General features: G+C 44.3%; 1 protein-coding gene across 3 annotated transcripts; it reads right to left on the bottom strand.

Annotated features, from left to right (window-relative positions):
* Nucleotides 1-305: 305 nt before the first annotated feature.
* Nucleotides 306-6309, bottom strand: LOC110485944 (uncharacterized). Of its 3 annotated transcripts, XM_090196008.1 has the most exons (5): nt 6049-6294; nt 5536-5697; nt 2563-2652; nt 1861-2196; nt 306-1450 (listed from the first exon to the last, which is right to left on the bottom strand). In XM_090196008.1, exons 2-5 carry the CDS (start codon nt 5576-5578, stop codon nt 1071-1073), a joined length of 849 nt encoding a protein of 282 aa, XP_090052134.1. In that variant the 5' UTR covers nt 5579-5697; nt 6049-6294; the 3' UTR covers nt 306-1070. The 3 variants fall into 3 exon arrangements, with proteins under 3 accessions (XP_090052134.1, XP_021412876.3, XP_090052135.1); XM_021557201.3 differs by lacking the exon at nt 5536-5697 and having other exon boundaries at nt 6049-6309; XM_090196009.1 differs by lacking the exons at nt 5536-5697; nt 6049-6294 and adding an exon at nt 3643-5159.
* Nucleotides 6310-25830: the final 19521 nt, after the last annotated feature.

Genomic DNA, 25830 nt, shown 5'->3' with positions numbered 1-25830 from the left:
TGCCAGCAGAACACAGGGGATACACAAAAGAGAAACGGCCCTCTTGCACATTGTAACAGCGCAACCGCTGAACAGGTAGAGCCATGTCCATCGCTGCAGACTATCCGCCGAGATGTAACACCTCCCAACTAGGGATACCGGACTACGCCACATGTAGTGCGGGAGAGTTTACACAAATGTTCAATTCCTGTAGCAAGTCCTACATCACTTTTTTTTTGTTATTGGCGAGAGGAGGTCCTCAGGACTAAATCTAAAATACACCGGTTCTTTGTATCAAGGAGTGGAGCATGGGACTCAGACAATAATCAGGACGCAGCCATTTATTTACATCCATCCTAAGCAGGAATATCACCTCACAGACATCATTACTAACAATACGTTTCTCGCACAACTCACATTCAATCAAACGTAGAAAATCAACCCAATTAAACCACCGCTCCTGTCCGCCCAAAGCACGCCGAACAGTAAGGGGATCTCTGATTAACGCAAACAGGAATGCTTTTCTACAAAAGGTCACGCCCTTAAAGGGGCAATCAGTAGTTGTTACATCATTTTTTAAATGTTATATATGTACACATTCATTCTTGAAGAATATAACTTACAAATGCCTCATGAGCTTAGTGCAACTGTCTTACACCATCAGAAGCTTGTTTAACTCCAATTTAATAAAACACTATATAGCCTCAAAACATTGTTAAAACTAATTATTTTGATATCATGGATGGTCAGGCCATGCATCCAAAGCACTGTCTATGAATTTGAGAGTGGTTACATTTCTCCGGCCCCATCCCTCAGCTTTTCACCGAAACGGGAAGGAAGTAAGCTTTGTTATTGTTTCTACTGCCATTTGCTGTTTTTAATTAACAATCTAATTAACATCGGGCACTGGCAGACCAACAAGGGTGCGTTCACAATAGGTTGATTTGCAGCAGGTTACCAGCCTCAGGTTATCATTTCCTTGTTCTACGCAGCCAAGGAAACCTTTGGACCATGAAAGGAACCTCACACAATGGCTCTTCTATATTCTTATTAAATGATCCACTTGCTTGTCAATGTTTGTTTTCAAGACATCACACCAGGAAGAGAGTACTCAGGAGGAATAGAAAAGGTTTCCACAAAGGACCAATGGACCCTGCCCCACTGGCATTGGGCTGCACAACCTTGGCTTTACTATGCTCTGGTACCACTAAGCTGCTGGTCAGGTAGGCTCCGGTACTGGGGATCCACAGGGAGCAGTTGTAGGCCCCTTCCCCAGAGACAGTCTTTCTTTTCAGGGAACTAGTTATAGTCAATGACGCTCCATCTTCCACTTGTTTAGTGTTGATTGTAGAGTCCCCAGTCACGTTGTTGGGTCCCTGGAACCAGTGCACCTCTCCATCAGGGTAGACCCCAGTGAAGCGGCAGGTTGGGCCCTCATCACTGACACTGGGCTGGGCCTCCCTGTAGCACTCTGAATGGAAACAGATTAAAACAAAATTAAACACAAAGTATATGGCTGAGGTTGGAGAGTTCTTGAAATGGTGCAATACAATTCCGTAAGCCCCCTGACACCATTAGTCATACATTTTGCTCAGTTGAGGCACAGTAAAGTCCCTTGTACTTCCTGGTGGTTTGGCAATGTCCATTAGCTATGTCCACTATAGGAGGACTGGCTCATTGTAACGTAATGGCTGGAATGGAATTAATGGAACAGAATCAAACATGACTACCGTTCCATTTATCCCATTCCAGCCATTACAATGAGCCAGTCTTCCTATAGCTCCTCCCACCATCCTCTGGTCAATGGCATTAGACTACATGCATGACAGATGTCTAGGTTATGACAGTATTACACGAGTGAGAATGGGCTAGGACACTCGCCTTGCAGCTCCACCGTTGTAGTGGCCTCCTTTACTCCGTGATTGGAGCGTAGCTTGCACAAGTACTTTCCCCGCTCCAGTGGCTGTACCTGCAGCAGAGTCAGGGTCAGCTGTGTCTGCGGGGTATAACTACACTCCATGGTACTAGGTGTGCTCCCTGAGTGGGTCCCGGTCACTCCAGTTCCGTTAACGTCACACAGGTGCATGCCGTCCTGGCGGACCCAGGCCAGATGTTTGATCGACAGCCCCTCCTGTAATGTGGTGATGCCACATCGGAGGGTTACACGCTGGTGACATGGCACAATGACAGAGTCAACAGTGCTTAGCTTCACCAGCTCTGTGGATTAAGGAGATATTGGAGTTAGTTTCTTCACTTAGCTCTCTTGGAATGACTGTGCTCAACTAATGTTCGTTCCTGACTCGAGCCATTCCATTTTGTGTTATGAGCCTACTAGTGTGGGGGCCCAAGCTACATTGTTGTATTGGCAAGTACCAAAGACCCATCCACATGAAATACAAATCATCTACAGTATATAATTTCAGAAACTGTGTAGTTATGGTCAGCTGTGTATTAGTACTGCAAGTTACAAACTTCAGCTTGTAAAGATAACTTGTTGATTGACTGGTTGTGCTGGTCCAGGGCTACAATGAGAATGTGTACTGTTGGGGGTACTCGAGGACCAGGGTGCCTATAGTTGCTTACCTGCTGTTGTGAGTGTGCGAGCAACAGAGAGCCAAAGCATCACCGTTTGCTGGGTTAGCAGGTCCATCTTGTTTCTCTTGACTTGATCTCCTATAGACGCACACAAGTTACACATTGGTCATGTTACACTAGTATGTCACTCTCACCCAGTCTACCTGATATTCACCTTCACCTGTTGCAAACACAGTGCACTTATTCATTTAACTGATTGATCCTTTCAAGAGACGTACAGATGTAGGATCCTGTTGCAGGAGAACTTTCCTGCATTGCAAGAAATGTAAAACATAGTGTATTTGATCATTTTCCTGCTGTAGCAAACTGGTTCAAATTAAGATCCAATACCTGTACATTGTATCAGAATGTTTCTGTCCTACGGAGTCTTAAATCGTTCTTATAAGCGGAGTGCACTGTGTAATATTTTGCTTCACAGACCGATAGTTTTTACTTAAAGGTCCAATGCAGCCCATGTTGATCTCAGTATCGCTCGGGTCTGTGGGACCCATTTTCAATGTCTACTAAGCTGTTGTCAAGGCAAAGGGTGGCTACTTTGAAGAATCTCAAATATAAAATCTGTTTTGATTTGTTTAACACTTTTTTTTGGCTACTACATGATTCCATGTGTGTTATTTCATCGTTTTAATGTCTTCACTATTATTACAATGTAGAAAATAGCAAAAAAAAGAAACCCTGGAATGAGTAGGTGTGTCCAAACTTTTGACTGGTAGTGTATATTACATATGTGGTGTTTGGGACCACTGGACCCGAGGCTAATAAAAGTGTGTGTAGGTGAAAACATGTAGAAAATACTGTGTGCCTTCACTCGGTCTTCCTCCTCCCTGGGCCTGCTGTTTCAACATCGGCAGGGAGACAGATAGGTTATTGATGCTGTCTCCCACTTGTCCCACACTCTTTACCCTTTGTAGGGTGTGCAACTACAATGTCTTGTGGGAACATGCACAGTGCTATTACAATACATTTCATTACATTGGAAAAATGCAGTATTTTCCCACAATCTACCCCAGCCAGGTGCAAATTGGGGAAGGGACACAAATAAATAGCTTTGCATGTGGGGCTCCTTACCACAATCAATCAGTATGGCAGAGGGCCTTAGAAATAATTTTTGCAGAGAGAGAAGCTAGTGTGGAAGGACCGTCTTCCACTTTGGAAGATGAAGAATTCACTTCGGAATCTGACAGTGAGTTGGAAGAAGAGGATGAGATTGACCCTCAGCCAGCCCGTCAGCAACCAGCAGCCAGCAGGAGGAGAAATATGGATGAAATTGGATGCTCTTCTAGCCCAAGGAATGAGCCACCCCGCACGGCTGCAAATGGATGCAACCAGGGCCGACACGGATGGTGGTTACTCATGTGCAGAACATAAAGTCTTCTTTTGAACTGCTCATCCCAGACACCATCCAGGAAATCATTCTGGACTGCACTCATTTGAAGGGAAGGCGTGTTTTTGGAGAGAGATGGAAGATGGACCAAACTAATTTACATGCATACTTTGGGTTTCTTAACGTTGCTGGTGTTTTCAGATCCAATGGGGAATCCACAGAATCCCTGTGGGATGCAGAAACTGCCGGAGAACTTTTCAGTGCAACAATGTCTCCGGAAAACTTCCACATAAATTCCAGGATTATCTGCTTTGATAACTGAGACATCAGACCAGCTCGGCGGCAGAGAGAAAAGCTAGCTGCAATCAGGTCAGTGTGGGACAAGTGGGTGGACCGCCTTCCCCTGTTTTACAACCCTGGGCCCAACGTTACTGCCCTTCAGGCAATACACACTGCCTAAACCCCCAAAATATGGAATCAAGATCTGGGCTGCCTGTGATGCTGCTTCATCATATGCGTGGAACTTGCAAGTGTACCCGGGAAGCCGGATGGAGGAGCCCCTGAGAAGAGCCAAGGGATGCGGGCCACAACATCACATGCAATAACTTTTTTACTTTGCACAAGCTGGGACAGGAGCTTCAAGAGGTAGCGTGCGATGGTAGGAACAATACGAAAAAACAAGCCAGGGCTCCCACCTCAGCTGTTTAATACACGGAGCAGTCCTATCAATTCCTCTAAGTTTGTGTTCACGGCCGACACGTCCCTAGTGTCCTATGTGACAAAGAAAGGCAAAAATCTGGTACTCATGAGTACGCTGCATAGGGATGGGAGAATCTGTGGCCACAGCTGAAAAAGAAGAACCCTACGCTGGACACTTGTAATATTCTTCAACATCTTGGACATCTCGGCGTACAACGCCTTTGTCATCTGGATCGCTTTAAACCCAGATTGGAACAGAGGGAATGTGCAGAGACGGCTCTTTCTCGAAGAGTAAGGCATTGGTAAGACCTCAAATCCAGAGGAGGCAACATATCCCAAGGACCCCAGCTTATGCAGCCATCGTGAGGAAGATTCAGGAGGAGGATGCTGATGCCCGATCCACCCGACCCACAGAACCAACAACTCCAATACCGGAAGTTACTGTGAGTGATGTTGTTGCCTGTGTGTCTGACTTGGCCTGCTGCAACTATATGTGAGTGAGTGAGATGTTTGTAAAATTCCTGAACTAAGTGTTTATCATTCTAGATTGCAGCCTGTAGCAACAAGAAGAAGTGCTGCAATGCGTATGAACCCAAGAAGGACAGGAAGACACAGTACATATGCATCAAGTGCAAGAAATACATTTGCAACACACACACAGTAAAACTCTGTTCCTCATGTGGTGTGTAGACTGGCCTTAATTTGTGCTCAATGGGGCTCATTTATCATTTCCATGAAATACTTTATGTAAAATGTGTCCTTCCAATTTGTTCAGTTCAAAGCAATAAACAAAAATAGCTTCTTAGCAAAAAGCAATTTCTCAAGCAAAAATGTTGTTAGGACTGTCTGGGAGTGGTCTGAGTGGGAAACTGAAAACTAGCTGTTATTGGCAGAGAGGTTTGGAACAGTCTTTCTTATTGGTCTATTAACTAATTTACCACATGTTGATGTCACCATGGAAAGGCCAAAACTCCATCCCATTCCATAGTTTTGACAAGTTGGCTGAATGTCCTTTGGGTGGTAGACTGTGAAACTGTTGAGCGTGAAAATCCCAGCAGCGTTGCAGTTCTTGACACAAACCGGTGTGCTTGCCACCTACCCTGTTCAAAGGCACTTAAATATTTTGTCTTGGCCATTTACTCTCTGAATGGCACATATACAAAATCCATGTCTCAATTGTCTCAAGGCTTAAAAATCCTTATTTAACCTGTCTCCTCCCCTTCATCTACACTGATTTGAAGTGGATTTAATTAACAAGTGACATCAGGAAGGGATCATAGCTTTCACCTGGTCAGTTTGTCATGGAAAGAACAGGTGTTTCGTGCACTCAGTCTATATAGAACACAGGACAATCAAGTTTTTGAGGGCACTGGGCCATTAAAAGTACAGCTAGATAAGTTATATTGCTGGTGACATAGGTCTGACAGATACAGTAGCATAACTTGACTCACCCCAATATGAAGACGTGCTTGTCCCTTGCTTCTTTGAGTAACTCTGTCTGATACCTTCTGAGCCCCTGCTAAAATTAGTCCTCCCATTTCCTTGTAGGTTTCTTTACATACCAAGGTCGTTAATGATTAAGTAAGGAGGCTTTGTGTGGCTGCTGTACTTATCTCTGAGAAAGGTGTGTCTCATAACTACCTCTTGCAGCTCTTCTGAAAGAGAGTGAGAGAACGTGTGTGTGTAGCAGAGAGTGTGATAAGTTAATGCTAAGTCAAGAGAAACTAGCATATGAAGTTGTAATGGGAGCTGTTCCTCTGATTGGGTGCCAACATCAAGGGGTGAGAGTGTTGTTGCAGATATCACTCCCACTCACGTGATTGGCTTATTCATGAGAATGAAGTGATTTCACTTGATAGGTTTCAGTATTAACTTTTTTTAATGTCATCGCTTAGACGTGGTCAAATGGATAGAATGTTTCTGTATACTAGGTAATAAAAGTGTCAGGACCCGGTTACGAACTCGGGTCTCCGGTGTGAGAAACAGTCACTTAGCAAACTGAGCCACTAATAGTCGGCATAACCCAGAAGATGAGGCAGACACAGCAGTACTTGAGACGGTGTTTTAATAAAGTAAAAAGGAAAGTTCAGGCAAAAATATAAATCCACAACATCAAAAGTAATTCCAAGAGAACAAAGGTAATCCTCCAAGTCAAAAAGGGTACATCCACAAGGTGGTAGGTACAGCAGAAAAAAGACTCAAAAGATAATCAAAAAGAAATAAACAAGAACAAAAACAGAGTACCACAAGAGAGTCCAACAGGAGTAACACATGTTCACAGCATCACTGGGGCTGGGTGCCAACATTCAAACACAGAGCAAAGAACTGAGGAAAACTAAGGGTTTAAATACAATCAAGGGAAACGAGGCACAGGTGCAAATAATAACTGGAAACAAGGGAAAACAAAAGGGTCAAAAAGCACAATGGGGGCATCTAGTGACCAAAACCGGAACAACCCTGGCCAAATCCTGACAAAAAGTTTATGACGGTGTTTTGTCTGAATCTTTACAGCCAGCATATTCAAGTAACTCATACACTTATTAATGTTGTAGAACAAGGGTGAAAACACAGATGTTCTGCAAATGATCCTGCAGTAACAGAACCTTTTGAGATTGTGTGTTCTAAACGTTTTTCGAGAGTTTGCGAAGTTCAAAAACACATTTGAACCCTTTTAGCTTGAATCATCTTTTATCACACAGCTAGACAGATGAGATTTCATTAGCGAATGTTCATGCCACATTGTTTCCTGAGTTTAAAAAAAAACAATCACCCTCTTCGTTAGCGTGACACACACCTACGCTCATCACTCCAAAGTGCCCGTCAGACTGTCCATGGGCGTTTTGCACTCTGTAAACTGAGTAAATCACTAACCACTGTACCTGACAAGCCTTTCTCCTGCTCCGAGCTTGTATTTAAGCTGTAACCGTTCTACTCTGAGGAAACAGGTCAGGTCCCCCAAACTGTTCCTTGAGTGTTGTGGGTGTGAGGCAACTCAATATGCATGTGGAATTCTGACTATACCTTGACCCCTCAGTGGTGGATGACCTCTAGTGGAACACCCCCCCCCAGGGTGGGAGACAACGGCAAAGAGAGAGGAGCCTGGCAGGGTCTCACTGATGTGTGTGTGTGTGTGTGTGTGTGTGTGTGTGTGTGTGTGTGTGTGTGTGTGTGTGTGTGTGTGTGTGTGTGTGTGTGTGTGTGTGTGTGTGTGTGTGTGGCAGTTCTTCTGTCTGTGTATGTACTGCGTATGGTGTACTCTCGCGCGTGTGTGTTTGGATGTATGTCTACTTTGTGTGTGGGTGTTCAGGCTTACTGTCTCCGCTCTAGGGGCATCAGTTCTCCTCCCACATCAGCACTGCATTAGCTGCCAACAACGAAGATATAGAACACGCTGCAGGCTTTAATAACATGGAGGCTACATCTCCACCAAAACAATACAATACACCGCTACAGAACAGAGACCCTCTTCTCTGCTTCATCACCAGCCCACTACCACGCTTACATGTGAGATTGAACACGGTGGTAGCGTGAGACGAAGAGATTTTCTGCCGTGCTCTGACCTTTTGTGCTGTACCACACACTAGGCCGAGTTGATATAGCAATGTGCTGCGTGGATGCCTCTCCTCTGATAAGTGTGTATATTCCTCAGTGCATCTTCATTTTAATGCTCCATTGTTTGGTCTGCCACCAGCATGGCAACCTTATGTCATAGGAAACAAGCAATGTGCTTTGAATAAAACAGGAAGTCTAATAATAAGTGTTGTTGCCACCGACAACGGGAAACCTTTGCCAACGACGCCACACTGCATTTCACACTTTCAGGCAACCGTTTCTCTGCAAGTGACAGAATGTGGTGACTCTTTCTATCTCTGTCTCTCGCCCTGGCACGACACACTGAGTTACAGTTTATTTTCACAGCTTGTCGACACTCATCCGATACTTAATTTCTGTTGGGCCAGATTACCCCCAAAACGCACCATAATGGTGTCTAAAATGATCCAGCTCTAATGTAGGTGACTCATGCGACTTTGCCGAGATAGTTCATAAAGTCGTTAAGTTAACTTTTTCGAAAGTTGACACTAATTCCACACTGGGAGTGAGGCTGTGGATTGAGTTCCTGCACTCTGGGTCGTCGTCATGGTGATTAGTCAGGTGGATTTACGATCGCATTTCCGTGGTAATCCTAGACCAGAGGCGACAGCGGCCTATCGGTACCAAGCGCGTACTTTATGCCCTTCCGCCTCATCCTTCTCCCCTTTTGGCATTTTGGACATATCCCTGTCTGGCTGTTTTAAGCTTGTACTAGGTCAGCTTACTGTATGAATCACACTTCTCCCATATATCATGAGCCAGAGTGCTGAGGGACAAAGTCAAAAGTACACTCCAAAGTACCAATCGTCATTCAACTCCTTAGGCCCTGACTATTACGACTAAAGCCAAAGCTATACAAATCTTCTGCAAAGTTCAGCTAACTTGGTTTGAGATGTACAATTCTGATGGGCACCAAGTTGGCACCAATAGTTTGGAGGACAGTTTTGTGTAACTACAGTTTTGTTCTTAAACCAGACCAACTCAGCTCCTCTGAGCAGTGACAGGTCAATGAATGAGCTTTTAGTCATTTTTTCTGGCTGAATTTCTTAAGTGGTCTTCTAATGTCTGTCCCCTCCCTCCCCCCCCCCCTCTCTCTCTCTCTCTCTCTCTCTCTTAGGACTGGACAAATCAATAATAAAATAGGATGGTTAGCTTACACAGCCAGAGAGCTGTTACATGGGACCTGCATGGCTGCCTGACCTCTGTACTCTGGCTGCCTCTGAGCGGCTGAAAGGAGAAGGAGCTTTTAGGCCTGGTCCATTAACTAAAGGGCAAGCGAGTAACTGTTCTCCCTCTCCATTCCATCTGTCCATCCCTCCATCTGTCCATGGAGCTTTTCTCTGTGTTTTGTCCACTTCAGGGGCACTGGGGCATCTTTGAAATGAGATGGAACGTTGACCAACTCCCACCACATTTCCTACCCCCTCAAGCCTGGAAAGCTTCAAGAAAAGAAAGTGGACTTTTTGTTGTTGTTTCATGGAGAAGTGACGGAGTGAGTGGTAGGTCAAGAAAGAGTTGGTTGTACCTCTCACCATTTGTCCTTGATATGCATTTTGTCCTGTATGTCCCTTTCCAAAGTAGTTCCTCAGCAGGTTACTGTACTCAGGATTGTTTTTAGACCTTTTTTTTATCACGAAAGAGTTGATTTCAAACATCTAAGAACTCAAACAAAAGTGTGAAAACAACCCTTCAAAGAAGAAAGCTATTTTAAAGGAAATTAGTTGTACTGTATTCAAATGAAAGAAGGAGGGGACATTTGGGGGGACGCCCCCACCTACCGTCAACCAATCATGTCAATGCGGAGCTATACAGAGCCCTCTGCATTGTTACAAAAGTTGAGAGGCTCACGGCGATGCGGTATGAAGCTTGATTTGCCCTCTGCCCCTTCTCATTGACGCCACGGAAATTCAAGGGCGACCGTGGTATTGCAGGCATTGTTTGCAGAAAACAGGATCCCCCATTATAGTGAATGGAAAAATGCCAATCTTCATGATAAATCTTTGTGTAAATAAAATACAAAATCAAAGACAATCGTGGCACCAAAAACTGCTTCTAATATACCAGATGTATGTCATTGAACTGATTATTTTAAAATCACACACAAAATAAGTTATAAGAATAATTTAGTAACTAATGGCAGCCTGCAGTGCCCCTGTCGGCCTTCAACTTCAGTTACGCAATGAGGGGGCAGCACTGAGCTAGCCTGAAACGTCACTTCCTGGACTAGCTCAAATTGCGCATGTTATATCTCCATGAGACGCCATCTTAATAAAGGGGAACTGCCTCCTATAACAAACTTCACGGGTTATAAATGGCCTGTGCAGCATCGATATGAGTCAGAAACATTAATTATAGTGTCAAAATTGACTACAAAATGTAAATAAGATAATTTTTGTCATAAAGTCAGCCTCATCCAAAACGAGATTTGGAAGTGAGCGCGTCATGAGTAGTATGGGTTGGGTATGGATTATTTACATATACATGCCCACTTTTGCTAATGATGTCCAATTTGCAAAGAGACAACAAGGTGTGGTCCGCCCCCAGCTGCACTGTGTTGTGAACATGTTGTCAAGCCTGCAACGCATGGACACTTGCTCAGCATAGTGAAAATTGGCTTCCATAAAGTAGGTGCAAACTTCTAACACATTTAACAATGTTTCGCAAGATGGCAAGGAATGTATTACATACAACAAACGTATGACACTATGGCTGTGTGTGGTGAGTAGCTAGCTAGATAGCTATGATACTGTGATCTAGCTAAATACATAGTCCCTCCCTAATGTGTAATGTGATGTAATGTCATAGAGAGGAAGATTTGCATAGCTAACGTTGCGCCTGACGATAAGGTTTGATAGGATGTAACATTAGCCAGCTTGCTATCGATAATGTTTCAACTCAAACGGGCTAGCTAAGAAGATCCCTGCTAGCTATCTAGCTAGCCAATTAATTTCAACTCGGACAAAGATATTGATAACTAACCCGGATTGGTTAGGTAGCCAGCTATTTTTATGAGATCAGCGTCACAGGCCTGAATCTATTCTGTGCTTACAGTCACTCTATTAATATTATTACTTCCAAACTAGAGAAAATGTGTTTTTCTCGCTTTATGTCTATTGACTGATGATATTTAATTTAATTCACAGTCTACTTACAAAACCTGGTGAATTTGTTGTTCAGCAGTGTCGTGGGAACCTCCCTACCATATCAGGAGCAGAAGGCTGAGGCAGTACGTGGCCAGGCACCAGTCCCACTTCAGGTTGATCACATTTGATCTCGCTATGCGTCACAATAAAATCACTTGTCTGTCTTGGAATTCGCCTAACAGCCATTGATAACGTAGTGCTGTGTGTATCAACCTTACCTTGCTTTGCTACCGATGGAGGACAAGAGAGATGGTTTGTCATGGAGTCCCCTGACTTAAAGACAGATTGATACAGATGTCTGAACTGGGAGAGACCTTGCACTCAGCATTACAATTATACAAGACACATCTATTACTTTTCATCGTATTTTGTTATTATTGAATATAATGGGGTGGGGTGGAACTGTCTTATATGGGACACTCTACAAAGGGATGATGACTAACATGTACCACCAGACAAAATGCTGATAAGTACAGTATATGTATCGGCTGTGAATGACATTAGAAGATGAAAGACAAGTGTCAAATTTGCACATTGTTATATTAGCAGGACACTGCTTCTACAGTATTAGGCGGTTTATTCTACACTTGAACTTGAAAGTTATCAGAACACTTTGTTTAGAATATCGACAGAAGTTCAGCAATTGGACTTTTCTCATATTACTCTGTATCTACTGACCGATTCAAAGCTTCCTCCTGGAGGAAGCTAGGTCAGTAGATACAGGGGGGTTATTGAACTCTGCCTGCTGAACCCATGCGTTGTGGCAAACTATGTCATATCAAGAATGTAGTCTCGTGCACTCCACCCCTCCTGCCACCTGGCTGCACCTGTCCGTAACCTGTAATGCATCGCATAGATGAAAGGGACTTCTTCACCCGCTGGAGACTTCAAGACAGAACCTCACCCAGAGAGCAGTGCATGTAAGTGTGTGGTTAGACAGACAAATCCTTAGAATAGACCATAGACATAGTATAGAATGCCATGCTAGTTCTGGAACAGCTGAAGCTCTACCAAATATTTTTATGCTCCTTGTTCTATCTGTGGTTGTACTCTACACACAACTCATTTTCCTTTGTTAGGTAAAGTGTAGGCGTACTGTCTTTATAAGTAAATCAATATGATGAAACATTTTCTGCTGTAAATAGGCTGTCTTTGTAACACAAACACACCCATCGATTTTTGTTGTTGTTGTTGTTGATAAATGTAGTTACATTCAAGCTAGCCATGTTTGTGCAATGTCCACATGAAGTCTAGACATTTAGGGATATGAGTTCAAGACGAGACAAAACTAGCCAGTTATGTTGAAAGCTGTGCTGACTGAAGACTGGGCATTCAACTCGCAGCTGTTGATATAATTTCCACGGTAACATGTCTTTACATTACATAATATAACTTCAAGTTGCAAGTTCCTTTCGTAGTAAGGTGTTGTATAACAAGGGTCTCATGAAACACATTCCAGACACTTGTACTTCTTGCCATCTTGGCATAACTGTGATATGACAGAAACATCAGCTAGCTAGATAGGCTAGCCAGCTTCAGTTATCCCCAAGCTATGCTAGCTAGCTAGCTGCTGTCAGGTTGGTTAAGCACAAGGTCTGCGAAGGCTTTAGCCTACATACTGTATATAACTGAATTAGCAGATCATCTTGAGATGGTGAGCCAGTCAGGGGGGAACACGTCCTCAACTTGTCCTGCTGAAAGTTAATTTGTCTCACAGTGTCTGTTGTAAAACAGACTGAGCCAGGGATTCCTCTAAGATTCCTTTATTTTTCCCTTAAAATACTCCCTAGCAGTTTCCTTCCTCTCCGGTAACTAAGTTAGGAAGGACGCCTGTGTCTTTGTTGTGACCAGGTGTATTGAGACACCATCCAAAGTGTAATTAGTAACTTCACCATGCTACCATCTACCAATAGGCGCTCTTCTTTGCAAGGCATTGGAAAACTTCCCCGGTCTTTGTGGTTGAATCTGTTTGAAATTCACAGCTCGACTGAGGGACATTACAGATAATTGCATGTGTGGGGTACAAAGATTAGGTAGTCATTCAAAAATCATGTTAAACACCATTATTGCACACAGAGTGAGTCAATACAGTTTATAATGTGACTTGTTAAGCACATTTTTACTACAGAACTTATTTATGCTTGCCATAACAAAGGGGTTGAATACTTTTTTTAAATAAAAAACTCCGCTTTGACATTATGGGGTGTTGTGTGTAGGGCAGTGACACAACAAAATGTGAAATAATTCAAAGTGTTTGAATACTTTCTGCAAGCACTGTATAACTTCATTGAGAGGATAATAATATCTGAAGTAAACCTGATTAATATTATAAATCTCCAACGCCATGGCCCATATCTTATTCCCTAGAGAGTAGGGAGCGTGGTTGTGGAGACAAGTGTGTGTGTGTGTGTGTGCGCACATGCATGCAAACAGAGACACACACTGTACGTAGAAGCACATACTGTACATTTTGTGCATGCACGCACACACCCTTCACTGAGAAATGACAGATTTGGCATTTGTTAACTCCAGCTAGGGACACAAATACATTAGCGACACAGGTCTAATGGACTAGGCCTCTAGGGCTTGTATGGATCACTAATGCGTTTGCCGACCACATAAGACCCCAAGGGACAATCGGCCCTAACTTTAGGCCCCTCCGTCTCTAAGCCCCTAAACTTTGAGGACACGTTAACCTCTGATTGCGACGGTCATGAATCCGCTTTACGAGCCATCCTGCCGCTCCTTATCGTAATGGCAGCCCAGCGCCTGTACCACAGTGCATAAAGACAGAGATCACACGGAGACTGCGGACAGGCACCTGCAATCAGATCAGACATAGAGGGGGGTTGAGTAGAAGAGGGAATAGTGTGATTTAGCCTGAGCTCCCTCTCATTTGACTGTCACTTGATGGCCATGCTTGAATGGACATAATCTCATTAAACGTATGGGACTTGTGTTATTTCTGTCATGTCAGATAGAAATGCCACAATCATTCTGTACTGTATAACAGCAGGACTATCTTTCCCTTGTTATTAAAGTGGAGTGGTAAAATGGTAGTATGGGTCGACGTACTTCTGCATTATGCAATCTTTGTCAGAAGTTGTAAAGGTTTTGTGAGGTTGTTTGGACCATAAACCCTCTTGATGTTGTTTCTCTTTTGATGTCACTGCCAAATGTCCATAGGTTAATATTGGGCTCTTTGTTTTGATCTGTTTTCAAGACCTAGTGAAGTTTTCTTATTTCATCTAAAATGCCATCTACTCAATATTCCATCAAGGGGGAGGGGGGGGCCTGAATCCCTGAATGGGTGTAAAAGAGATATTTATGATATCGGTCTCTCCTGACAGAGGAGAAGGGGACATGTCCCACTAAGAGTTGGTGTTAACCTGAACAGTGAAAGCCCAGTGAAGACAATTAGACAGGAGAGGCCAACTGGCAAACAGGGCAGCCTGAAAACTTTCTATCCATGTCACTTGCTATTGAACTTACACTTACACCGTCTTTCGATTATATGAATTAGTATCATAATCATGTCTATCCCTGTCATTTACAGTTGACCTGAGACTTCATTGAATATTATACTGAACAAAAATATCAAAGCAACATGTGAAATGTTGGTCTCATGTTTCATAAGCTGAAATAAAAGATCCCAGAAATGTTCCATACACACACAAAGCATATTTCTCTAAAAATGTGTGCACAAATTTGTTTACGTCCCTGTAAGTGAACATTTCTCCTTTGCCAAGATAATCCTTCCACCTGACAAGTGTGGCATATCAAATAAAATGTTTATTAGTCACATGCATTAACATCTGCTAACCATATGTGAGTGTAGCGAAATGCGTGTGCTTCTAGTTCTAACAGTGCAGTAATATCTAACAAGTAATCTCACAATTTCCCAACAACTACCTAATATACACATGAGCGATGGCCGAGCGGCATAGGCAAGGTGCAGTAGATGGTATAAAATATATATGTGACAGGAGTAATGTAAGATATGTAGACATTATTAAAGTGGCATTATTTAGAGTAGCATTGTTTTAAAGTGACTAGTGATCCATTTATTAAAGTGTCCAGTGATTGGGTCTCAATGTAGGTAGCAAACGTTTGCCAGGGTTTTAGGTGACAAGCCAAATTTCTTCAGCCTTCTGAGGTAGAAGAGGTGCTGTTGCGCCTTCTTCACCACACTGTCTGTGTGGGTGGACCATTTCAGTTTTTCTGTGATGTGTAGGCACAGGAACTTAACTTTCCACCTTCTCCACTGCTGCCCCTTCGATGTGGATAGACGGCTGCTGCCTCTGCTGTTTCCTGAAGTCAATGATCATCTCCTTAGTTTTTTTTATGTTGAGTGAGAGGTTGTTTTCCTGACACCACACTCCGGGTGCCCTCACCTCCTCCCTGTAGGCTGTCTCGTCGTCGTTGGTGATCAAGCCCACTACTGTTGTGTCGTCTGCAAACTTGATGATTGAGTTGGAGGTGTGCATGGCCATGGCCTGGGCGCAAACCCAGAGTCTCTGGTGGCACAGCTGGCGCTGCAGTACAGCGCCCTTAACCACTGTGCCACCCGGGAGGCCGTTTGATTGCCTTGCGGAGGGAATAACTACACTGTTTATATTCAGCCATATAACCAGACCTCTTTCCATGGTTAAATGCGGTGGATCGCTCTTTCAGTTTTTCGCGAATGCCGCTATCCATGTCATAGATGTGTCAGGTTTTGAGGGAGCGTGCAATTGGCATGCTGATTGCAGGAATGTCCACCAGAGCTGTTGCCAGAGAATTGAATGTTAATTCAATTTCAAGCTGCCTCCAACATCGTTTTAAAGAATTTGGCAGTACGTCCAACCAGCCTCACAACCGCAGACCACGTGTAACCACACCAGCCCAGGACCTCTATATCCTGCTTCTTCACCTGCGGGATCATCTTAAACCAGCCACCTGGACAGAGGATGAAATTTAGGAGCATTTATGTCTGTAATAAAGCCCTTTTGGGGGGAAAAACTCATTTTGATTGGCTGGGCCTGACTCCCAAAGGCCCACCAATGGCTGTGTCCCTGCCCAGTCCATAGATCAGGGCCTAAGGAATTTATTTCAATTGACGGATTTCATTATATGAACTGTAACTCAGTAAAATCATTGCATTTCTATTTTTGTTCAGTATACATTTGATTCTTCTGTGGATATACAATGCATAGAGATTCATAATCATTGTCAAATTCCCATTGTTATCTGTCCATGGGACCATTGATCCATTCACAGTCTCTAGCTGTCATTGAAGGTTATATCGCTCCACTTAATACATTTTTGATGGGAATTAACACCGTTGTCATAAACTGGATGGCGATATATAGATTGATATAAGAGCCGCATTGTCACAGTAGTTAGCCTAAGGCCGTTAGCGACGCTACAGACGCTGTACGACCATAAAGAGACTGAATGGCGCTCGATTAAGTTAACCCCGCCATCTGTGGCCTCATCGTTATGGTTTCATCAAACCATTTACAACTGACCATCACTGGAATAACAAAGGCCCTAAGTCGCACACAATGATGATTAGCTGGACCATAGCCAACACAGCAGCCAAGAGACGTATCTGCCTATACGGATTGCCTATATAGCTTTGAAATGATTGTTGCCAAGAAAAATTGGCCTAATAAATGTTGCTAGGACCAGGTGACCGGCTCAAATTTCTGTCTCTCTTTCATCAGCTGACTAATTGCTAAGGGTATCAGGCCTCATATTTGAAATGCCACTGTATTGATTTTCTAATCATGACAGTTCATGGAAATCTAGATGGCTCTCACCTAGAGGTGGCTGGCATTTTGTGCCTTTGATGCACTGATGTGTCGTTCCGCACAATTTTGTCCGCATGGAGATCAAAGTTTGCGAGATTCTTTCAGACCTCAGAAGCAGTCCAACGTTGATATTGGTGCACATCCCCTGGCATCTGGTGTGTAGAACGAGCTACATGCCTCAACCTTCATGTGATTTAAGGCGAATCTGATCTTTCACCACTCATTTGGAATTGAAAAACATAGCTGGAACCAACACAACAGACGGTCAGGGATGTGGGCTCAACTCGACATTTGACCACGTTTTGAGGGCTGACGTTGGAGTGAACTATCACTTCAAAGTTTTGCCACTAGACTTGAGAAATCCAAGAGCGATATTATTAGCGTCATCGTGACCACTTCACTTCGGCTCTCCAGCCTTGAAGTGATATGAGGAGGACTCATCGATTCTAACCAGGCTGTACTCATCCCACTGAAGTCATCCCGCTTTTTCTCTAATCAGAGTTAGCTCCGTCGTTGTAATCCCCTCTAATCTATGGAGGAGAGGCCATCTCAGAGACGCTCGTTTTCCTTTGTCTCCTCTCTAGATTGTAAACGGCTTCTATGTTTGCCCACATATTATCCCAGACGCATGCATCCACACACACACACACACACACACACAGACAGACAGTGAAGCTTTGATGTGAAGCAAACACACACAGTGAAGCTTTGATGTAGGATCCCAGTGTTAAACTCGTGTTTGAAGGAGGGTTATCCCTCAGAAAATTAGCTAGCCGGAGATCAGGGACACGTTCCGTTGGAATCAGGGACGCTAATCTGGCTCAAAAACAACATTAGCTACCTGCTACGATGCACAGCCATGCCCAAACCCAGGGCCAGTGTTTGCTGAGGTAGAGGATTATAGCCCATAGTGTTTGCCTGCACCTTGTTTAATCTACCTGCTGGCTTGATATATTGGTCCCTCTGGTCTGCGTCAAACATAGGTGTGTTGGAAATAGCACCCAATTCCCTATTTGACTACAGGGCTCTCAAAAGTAGTGCTCTATTTTACATTTTAGCAGATGTTCTTATCCAGAGCGAGTTCATAATTTTTTCATACTGGTCCCCTGTGGGAATCAAACCGACAACCCTGATGTTGCAAGCTCCATGCTCTACCAACTGAGCCACACAGCACAAACCATAGCCCTAGTTCTGGCTTCGTTCCTGGATATAAATGCTGTTCAGATGACGCTGGAGGTGGTTTTATGATATTATGATTTATTGCAGCGCAAATTCCCACGGCTAAAATACTGACCCGGGGGCGATGAGCAACACTCAATGTCCACTTCACGCTAATAGAAGAAAGTGGTATTTTTATTGCCCAAGCTCTAAAGTGGATATTTCTCCTCAATTATAAGATTATGATAATTATAACAACTCGGCAAGAGAATCCTTGGCCATGAAATGTATTTTCCTCTAAAATGCTTTAGTTCACACCCCCTCATCAGCTGTTTAGCGCTACACAAAACTTTAGTCACAGCTAGGAGACATCTCCATAGTCAAAACAACAGCCAATTTCAAACTGATGTTTTCTAATTGATAATTGTATTACTTTACATACAGTATGTTGTGAAGGATCATGGACTCCAATTGCTTCCAATTACCCCAGGCCACGCACCTTCCCTCCACACCTGTTCGCACTCCCTTAATCACCTCTCCTCTCCCTTTTTCACTCCTCTGTTCCCTCATATTAGCAGCATGCCTCTACCTGAGCACGAGTAATGGGTCATTTTAAGTAAGTGCCTAGTTATTGTTGTTGGAGATACTATGCGCATATGCTGCCTTAACTTTGCCCTATGTTATCTCTCTTGTGCTCAGTGATAATGCTAATAATGATAATGCCCTTTTTATGTTTAGTCCTGGCAGCCTCCTTAGTTTGTCCCGTTTCCTGTAATCGTCACCTGGCACTACTTTGTCATGCCTGCACCTTTTATGTTGTGTTCCTAATGTTTCCCTTTTGTGTCCTTCTTCCAGACCACCACATCCTTGTTATCCACCTCCAATCTCCAAGGGCTTACAAGCCACAACTCCTAACCCATCCATCCGACCTGCCTACTTACAAGTCCCCCCCCCCCCCAGTGTGTGTGTGTGTGTGTGTGTGTGTGTGTGTGTGTGTGTGTGTTTGTGTGTGACCCCCTAAACCTTCTCCACTTCATTTGCATTCTGACCGGTGTGCCATGGTAGCAGCAACAGTCCTGAACCTATCTTACAGTCCGTCCGAGTCCATTTCTTCAATATACATACTACACGTTATGTATCCTCTCGGGTTCATAAGCCATCTTCTTATGGTATAGTAAACATTTGGCAGGAAGGAGAGCTTTTGACATAAACGTTACTCCCAATTACAAATGTCATTTGAATCAGTGCCCGCACTCTGTTTCGACCCTTGTTTGCTGGCATCGCACACAATCTACAAATTACTAACCTGGGAAGATGACTGCCATTTCACCCATAAATCTCACCCATAAAATATGGCCTAATGGTGCAGTAAAGAGAACACACCTCCATGATACTCCTCTGGGCGTTCTGTTCGCTACACTCTGCTTTCACCCCTACAGATGTTGTTAGGGAGGAGAAAGGGCGACTCGGAGGGAACGGGAACGTGTGCAGAGCTGGAGGAGTCTACACTACAGAGGGAGGAGTGAGTGCAGAAGACGTTCATTTTTACTTTCAAATAAGAAAGAAACATATAGACTTAACCCGCTCATTCAGCTTTAGTATTCTGATTAGAGTTCTGATCATTGCATTCCGAATGCGTCTACATCTAAATGTGTCTACTGTGTCCGGATTCCCTTTTCCCACACAATATTCAAATGCCAGTATGCATTCTACAAACTGGAATAGGCTGTAGCTAACTAGCCAGCTAACTACTGTAGCTAACTAGCCAGCTAACCTCTGTATCAAGCTAGCAAGCAACGCTAAAGGGATTGCAAACGGGTTAGCATAACTCTAGTTTTTCTTAATATTAGCTTACCGGCTAGCATTTCAGGCCAGCAAACATGTTCCTCACAGGCTAAGAATGTATTTCCTCCAACGTTATGATGAAAAGGTGCCTCTCGGGCCCCAAAACACATTTTCTGAGATTTGTGGGAGGAGTGCTGATGACGTCTGCCCACTGTATGCACTTTTGGTAGCCTGATTGCATCCAGACAGAGGAGAAATCCATACACAATGCATCCCAGATTACAATCAGACAACAAAGCGACTTTTGTGCGTTTAGACCAGTCTTTTCAATGCGAACTTCGTATTCTGAGAGCAGAAGTCACATGTAAGTGTCAAGTGTAGACATGACCAAGGACTAGTGAGACAGAGGGTTCCTCTTTTGATGACAGCAGACAGGAGCAGACATGCCTCTCTTCTCTGTATCAAAGTACTGTATTACCACAGGAAACACCGCTTTTTTGTAACACAGCTTTTTTTTCTTTGCCAAAAAAAGCAAACAGTCCAATTAGGTGTTTGGTCAATGTGTGTGTCTGGAGTGGGTCTACACGGTCTTATTTCTTTGATATACAGTTGAGTCTAATTTTGCTAAAGAACAATGGTTTCAACTTTTTCTGGAAATCTGGATACCAACTTTGAATAGTGACCACGTGTCGCCTCTCTCAAAGACTCCCCAAGCCAGCCACCCGCAAATGACTTTCACCACTACTCACTCCACCAACACACCGCTCTGATCATCTCCACCAGTCACCACTGGAAAGTAGCTCGTTACGGCTGCGAGACACACAAGATTCCTTTTAACAAAGCGTCGGTCAGATCGTTAGCCCCTTTCATAGCACCTAATACAAGTATTACCCTTCAGGATTGATGAACATCCTATTATGATGAGCTGTTTCCTCCCAGGGATGCTGCTGATGAGAAAATGGCCGCCCTGCTCCATCAATGTTCCCACACCATTTGTGACCCTGAGACTGAAGCCATCTCCCAGGAGAGCGGCTGGCTGTTCGCATCAGCAGTGTCATTTTTTATCTACGAATATCTCCCTGACGTAGGCAACCAAAACAAAAACGCCAGCACAAACATCAAGTATGCCCTAATCGATGACAACGGCACTCCACTGGGGTTTAAACGTCTTTTTTTTTTAGCTTAGATTGGTTCCTGAAGGAGGCAAGTAAAAAGCGCGTCAGGTTGATGAGTGGTGAAACTTGTTGGCTGCGTTCTGATTCGCTACCCTTCTCAACAAAGTATGTACTCCTTCACTCTAATGGATTGGACTGTTCAGTCAAACTGTTGAAAAGCCATCACTTGCCCGGTAGTCAGCCCTGCACCTTTAGACTAATGTCCCAAGTATATATTCATTGAACGCGGGTCACCTGTTTATGTACTGTTGTTTCCTCACTGTGTATGCACATGTACTATATTCTTGACATAGCTCATCCTAATACACCTAGTACTGTACATAGGGGAGAGTGGGGTAAGTTTTTTTTATTTTTTATTATTTTTTACATACACCATTTTTACATTCAGCATCATTCCATCAAGGAAAACAAAGATTTCTACATATATTTCAAGGTGTTGTGTATCCATGGAAATAATCCGAATTCATATAAACATTAGTTTTGAAAACAGCTTGGCCCAAACAAATTGTCTCTTGGCACAACTTATTTTACAAAAAATGTATGTACTAAATTAAATACTTCCTTTTTAAAACCATGTCTATCTTTATTTCCCAAACACAATTCAACACAATTACAATTTATATTTTTTGTATTTTAAGCATCTTTTAACAGAGGCTTAACAGCTACAATAACACAAACGTTACACAGGCCAGGCCCTGTTGTTACCTCTTATTCCAGTGATAATGTATTGCATTACACCTGGGAAGAAAACCCTTTTAACTCAACTTGTCGTTGGCTCGACCATTGTCTCAACTTACCCCAAGGAAAACATTTTGCTACATTAGCCACACAGTTACAAGGATGCACTTTCATGCTAGGTTAGAACCTCATATTGAAGCTTATCTATAAAATGATCTACTTTGGTTTAGATACAAGAATTATGAAATGTCTTACACAAATTAATCAGTTTAAAAAAAAAAAATGAATTTGCTTACCACGTTTTCCATGTGATTTCTTACTTCACACCCACTGGGGCGCCATGCCCAGCCAATCAGAATTAGTTTTTTCTTCTCCACAAAAGGCTTTATTACAGACAGAAATACTCCTCATCCCTGAGGCCGGTTGGACGTACTGCCAAATTCTCTAAAATGACGTTGGTGTCGGCTTATGGTAGAGAAATTGGCATTAAATTCTCTGGCACAGCTCTGGTGGACATTCCTGCAGTCAGCATGCCAATTGCACACTCCCTCAAAACTTGAGACATCTGTGGCATTGTGTTATGAATAAACTGCACATTTTAGAGTGGCCTTTTATTGTCCCCAGCACAAGGTGCACGTGTCTAATTATCATGCTGTTTAATCAGCTCCTTGACATGTCACACCTGTCAGATGGATGGATTATCTTGGCAAAGGAGAAATGCTCACTAAAAGGGATGTAAACAAATTTGTGCACAACTTTTTAGGGAAGCTTTTTGTACATATGAAACATTTCTGGGATCTTTTCTTCCAGCTCATGAAACATGGGACCAACATTTCACACATTGTTTATATTTTTGTTCCGTGTACTCTGGATTATCTCTCTATTGCTTGTTTAGATTTGTTTGATTATTTGTGTATTTATATTGTATTTGCAAGAAACTCTACTGCATTATTGGAGCTAGCAACATAAGAATTTCACTGCACCTGCTAAAACATCTGCAAATCTGAGTATGTGATCAATAAACTTATTTGAACACGCAAACATCTACCAAAAACTGACCAGTAGGACCATAAGCACCGTGTCAGTTGACCTGGCAATGACCCTTAGTCAAAGTCCATTACATTGGTGTAAGTAAACGGCAAAGGGGAAGTTTTCACTCCATTCCTGTCACGCCCTGGTCTTAGTATTTTGTGTTTTCTGTATTAATTTGGTCAGGCCAGGGTGTGACATGGGTTTTGTATGTGGTGTGTTTTGTCTTGGCGTTTTTGTTAGGTATTGGGTTTGTGGCTTAGTGGAGGGTATCTAGCATAGTCTATGGCTGTCTGGAGTGGTTCTCAATCAGAGGCAGGTGTTTATCGTTGTCTCTGATTGGGAACCATATTTAGGCAGCCATATTCTTTGAGTGTTTCGTGGGTGATTGTTCCTGTCTCTGTGTTTGTTTGCACCAGATAGGCTGTATGGGTTTTCACGTTACGTTTGTTGTTGAATACCACGCTGCATTTTGGTCCGACCCTCCTTCACCGCAAGAAAACTGTTACAGAATCACCCACCACAACAGGACCAAGCGGCGTGGTGACAGGCAGCGGCAGCAGGAGCAACAAAGTTTGGATTATACGACTTGGGAGGAAATAGACAGGTGGGCGGTCGACCCAGGGAGAGTGCCGGAGCCAGCCTGGGATTCGCTGGAGCAGTGCGAAGAGGGTTATAGGAGAATGGAGTTGGAGAGACAAGCACGGCGGCGCGGAAGGAAGCCCGAGAGTCAGCCCCAAAAATGTCTTGGGGGGGGGGGGCTCAGGGAGAGTGTGGCAGAATCAGGAGTCAGACCTGAGCCAACTCCCCCTGTTCATTGTGAGGAGCCAAGGAGGAGACCAGAACCAGAGCCGGTGTTGGAGGTGAGCGAAGCAGAGACTGTGAAGGAGTTAATGGGGAAATTGGAGGAGAGAGTTATGAGGGAGTTGCTGTGTTGGTGCTTTAGGTACGGAATTCGCCCGACGGAGGGTGTTGGGGATTTGATGGCACCTGGGTCAGCGCTCCATACTCGTCCTGAGGTGCGTGTTAGTCAGCTGGTGAAGATTGTGCCAGCCTCACGCACCAGGCCTCCTGTGCAGACTGGCGGCTCTGTCTTAGTATTTTGTGTTTTCTTTATTAATTTGGTCAGGCCAGGGTGTGACATGGGTTTTGTATGTGGTGTGTTTTGTCTTTGGGTTTTTGTTAGGTATTGGGTTTGTGGCTTAGTGGGGGTATCTAGCATAGTCTATGGCTGTCTAGATTGGTTCTCAATCAGAGGCAGGTGTTTATCGTTGTCTCTGATTGGGAACCATATTTAGGCAGCCATTTTCTTTGAGTGTTTCGTGGGTGATTGTTCCTGTCTCTGTGTTTGTTTGCACCAGATAGGCTCAGTCACGTTGGTTTTTTCTTTGTTCCTTGTTTTGGAAGACAAGAGAACGAGCGCCATTCTCCTTGCGGAGATGGTGCAAAATACATCAACACGGTCGGTCCCTGGGATTGGGCTGGCCAACACGATTCGGTTTGCTTGGAAGGAAAAGGAGTTGGAGCCTTTAGGACGGGAAACTTTTGGAAGGATAATATTGATGGGGATTCTAAAGCTGACGGTGAAGGACGTGTTTTGTTTCCAAGGCAACTCGTTGGAGGGAGCATACGACGTGGCACTACATACAGAGGAGAAACACGATGATATCCTGAGAAGGGCAAGAGCAGTGGGAGGTGAGAGGCCGATGAGCCACTATGAAATAACAAGCCTGGCGAGGAACAACTTTAGGGTTGTAACTGTCAATATATACAACCCATACGTTAAGGACGAAGAGGTGAGGGCCTTTCTGGGGAGATACATGGATAACGTCTCCTCAGCAAGGCACCTCAAAGACTCCCTTGGGTTTTGGAATGGGAGGAGAGGCTTCCAGGCCCTCCTCAGGGAGGACCCAAAGGGACATGGTGGTTACCTCCATCCTCCTGCTATGTTCACCCTGGGGGCTGACAGGGGGATGTTGTTTTATGCACGTCAGCCTCCATTTTGCAGGCGCTGTATGGCCTATGGTCACATCTTCGCCTCGTGCAGCGCAAGAAAATGCAGATTTTGTGGATCTGGGGAGCACGAGGTGAAGGATTGTGACGAGCCTAAGGCGTGCCACGGGTGTGGCTCGTTAGCACACCTGTGGCGGGGGTGTCCGGCTCGTCAGAGGTCATACGCGTCTGTGGCTGGGGGGGGGAGCAGGAGCGGGGGATGGGGGAAGAAGAGGAGGGGAAGGAAGAATGCCTCATGACCAGAGTACAGGTCCAGAGGGGAGGGTCGCAAGGAAGGAGGAGGGGCAAGAAGTGGCGGATGGAAGAGAGAAGGAAACAGAAGGCACGGGAGTAGGAGAACCAGGAAAAGCGGCGGAAGAAGGCAAGCGAGTGGAGGAGCATGAGAGAGAAGAAAGCGAGGGAGGAGTGGTGGAGACAGTGGAAGAGCAAGTGGAGTGGGGGGAAAGTGCCCTGGTGGAAGAGATGAGGGGTATGGTGGAGGAGCTGGCGGGGGGGGAGGGTGGTATCTCTCCACTGCCGCCATCACCAAAGAAGAGAATGAAGAGGAGGGTGCGATTGGCCGACAGTGAGAGGGAGGGGATGGCCGAGAGTGATGGGGGTGAGAGAAACCTCTGGGTTGCTGCTGGTTTCCCCAGGCCATCAACTTCTGTTGGGTGGGGACACACCTAACAAGACTCAGGACTGGGTGCAGGAGGAGGTGGGGAGTTTTGTTTGGGGACTCAGCCTCCCCTATTTTTTTCCAAAACAGCTGCAGCGCTGGGGAGGGGGGGGGGGGTGTGGGGGTAGACCCAGGGTGCAGGGCACCCCGGAGCCAAACACTATTCCTGCATCCTGGGTTGGTGAGATGGAGGAAGAGGGGGGGACGT

Source organism: Oncorhynchus mykiss, chromosome 13 (genome assembly GCF_057628025.1).
Source record: "Oncorhynchus mykiss isolate SJ-2025 chromosome 13, ASM5762802v1, whole genome shotgun sequence".
In the NCBI taxonomy this organism is placed as follows: domain Eukaryota; kingdom Metazoa; phylum Chordata; class Actinopteri; order Salmoniformes; family Salmonidae; genus Oncorhynchus; species Oncorhynchus mykiss.
This window is presented reverse-complemented; position numbering and strand designations above follow the sequence as displayed.